This window comes from Electrophorus electricus, chromosome 14 (genome assembly GCF_013358815.1).
Source record: "Electrophorus electricus isolate fEleEle1 chromosome 14, fEleEle1.pri, whole genome shotgun sequence".
Taxonomy (NCBI): domain Eukaryota; kingdom Metazoa; phylum Chordata; class Actinopteri; order Gymnotiformes; family Gymnotidae; genus Electrophorus; species Electrophorus electricus.
The window spans coordinates 442,501-445,000 of NC_049548.1; the positions used below are offsets into that span (position 1 = coordinate 442,501).

Below are 2,500 nucleotides of genomic sequence, written 5' to 3' on the forward strand. Positions count from 1 at the left end.
ATACTGAGCCAGATCTGTGCTTTCGGCTTCCCAGAGAACCAGAAGGAAACGGGCAGCACTAATTTTGTTTGTTAATACACAATTCAATATTCAGGGCCATTTTGTAAATAATTTGAACATCCTTGTTTCACATAAAATAACACAAAAGGGAACAATTTATTTTTATAATGCAGTTTAAACAAGTCCCTAACCCAGAACACCAAAGTAACGCACACTGCTAGATACGATGTGGTAACATGGTGTAAGCATTGTGGGAGCTCCTTTGAACGAAGCTGTTTTTACATGCAAATGTGGAGCCTGTGATTCCTTTTGATTCGGCACTCAACATTAGACCTCAGTGGGCTTGTGAACATACAAGTGCCGTTCAGGTGAAATTACTGAAAATTGGTTTCTTGCTTTGTTAAGCACCTGTGGCGAGATCAAAGAACACACTGTGTATGTGTCATCTAGATTTCAATAGGAGGTGATTTGGCAGTGTCTGATTGGTTAGTCATCCAGACCCAATGAAAACTTTCGCAGGACCTAATTGTCACCAGAGACAACAATGCGTTGTGATGCTTGAATATATTTCATAATTAAAAACGTGACTGTATTGATAAAATCCTATGACAGGCTGTTGTGAACTGTAGCTGCACAATAGAAATGAATTAGTTTGAGTTCAGTGTGTCTTTATTAGGTATTAAACAAGGACTTCATTTTAATACATCCATCAGCACTAAAGCAGGGTAAATTATGGCATGCAATCCTACATATACATACTTCACTGATCCTAATCAAATATGGCCACCACAGAAATAATCATTAAATGTGTAGTGACACAAGCTGTTCTGGCTTTCATCTGTTTCCCATCCATTTAAAGGATTTAAAAACAAGTAAGGTGTTATTTACCCATTTTTAAGGAAACCAAAAGACTGATGGTCTGAGCTGCTTCCATCTTCACTGTGGTGAACTGGTGATCACTTCTGTGATGAGGGCTCATCAGAAGCAAACCTGTCATATAGCAGAATACCCACCACTTCAAACCCTGTTCCTTCTTCTGATGCTTTATGGCTTCTGTAGTTTGGATGGACAATATAAAGTCCAGCAGAACAGAAGGAACTGTTTACCAAGTACAGTATGACAGGTCACTAACAATAGCACCAATAGTATCATTGGTGGTGTAACCATAATAATTTTATGTTCTGGAATCAAAGAGAAACTAACAAAGATGTGTCAATAAGACAGCGAAAGACAAATTGATGTTCCAGGAAGTCAATATTTGGTCAGTGAAAATCCTAACATTGGCTACACTGATACTCTATATAATTTTCTTCAAATTTTTCAGTGTTGCAGCGACCTCAGTAAAATATGTACATATGCATGTATGTCAATACTTTATAAAAGGTTAATGACCTTAAACATTTGTGTTTGTGTATATACTTTAATTTTCCGGGTATCATTGAATACATCAGCAACTTCTCAAGTTATGTCCAGTGCAGGGTGGAATGAGTGCTAATTCAAAAACTTTCCAATACAATTTAGTTAAAGAACACTTCATACAAGTGGCAGTCAGTTCCATTTAGCTGATTCACATTACAGCGAGAGGGAAGGTGGATTTGAGGGCCATGTAGGTATTGTCCAGGTGGGAGGGGGTTGGCAGGCACACGTGTATAAATGCCCCCAGCACTATGTGAAAGCCCAGACGGACTGCAGACCTCAGTACATCCTCACAACACCCAAAAACAATCAACCAGCAAACCATTGACTGCTTTTTAATTCAATTGGTTCTATCAGTTCAAAAATATTTAATGCTGACATCTTCCACTGTATATTCTGAATAATGGAAAGTTGGAAACTACTGGCTGTGATCATCAGCATGATTGCCCTCGCCTACAGTGCTCATGGACTGTCTTTTACTCTTGACAAGGAACACTGGATTTCTAAGAACTGGGAGGTATGAATATACATATACATATGTGTTGAATCTGTTAATTTATGTCGTCACATTAATTAAATCACATATTTCTAACATAGTAAAAGGCATGTGAATTTTGATTCAGATATAAAACCACAAAATGTAACTGAGCTCTAGGCATTGCAACAGATTTAAAAGGATCATATGCTTTCCTAACTATACTGCTAATAAAAAATTAAAGAAGGAATAAATGTTTCTTCCATTACCAAAATCAACAGATAAGCTGTGATATTCAAGAAAAGCAAAACATCCAAAAATAAAAACTCTTATGTGTACTGAAGCACTGGTTTAATTTTGTGGATAAGGATGAACCTCTGGAGGAAAAAATAACCAGTGAAGTGGACAGTCGAGTCAAGAGATCCAAAGCACACCAGTTCTACGGACTCATGGGCAAGCGCACCGGTGAGAATTCAGTTCTCTAACATTAACTGATGGGTAAAGCCATCCAACTACAGAGGGCTATAGCCTGTATGTTTATATGGTCATTTTCTGCATGCACTGTATAGAGATGTAATTAGAGAGAACTCAGAAACATGTATTTTTTTT

The 2,500-nt window shown here is 37.5% G+C and overlaps 1 protein-coding gene across 1 annotated transcript in view; it reads left to right on the plus strand.

Moving 5' to 3' along the window:
- The first annotated feature begins 1,090 nt into the window (after window positions 1-1,090).
- LOC113584756 (protachykinin) overlaps window positions 1,091-2,500 on the plus strand; it is a 4,741-nt gene continuing 3,331 nt past the window's right edge. Inside the window, exons 1-2 of the mRNA XM_035533804.1 lie at window positions 1,091-1,933; window positions 2,260-2,356. Of these exons, the coding sequence (XP_035389697.1) occupies window positions 1,820-1,933; window positions 2,260-2,356 (211 nt within the window). The 5' untranslated portion in view covers window positions 1,091-1,819. The remainder of the gene's footprint in view (window positions 1,934-2,259; window positions 2,357-2,500) is intronic.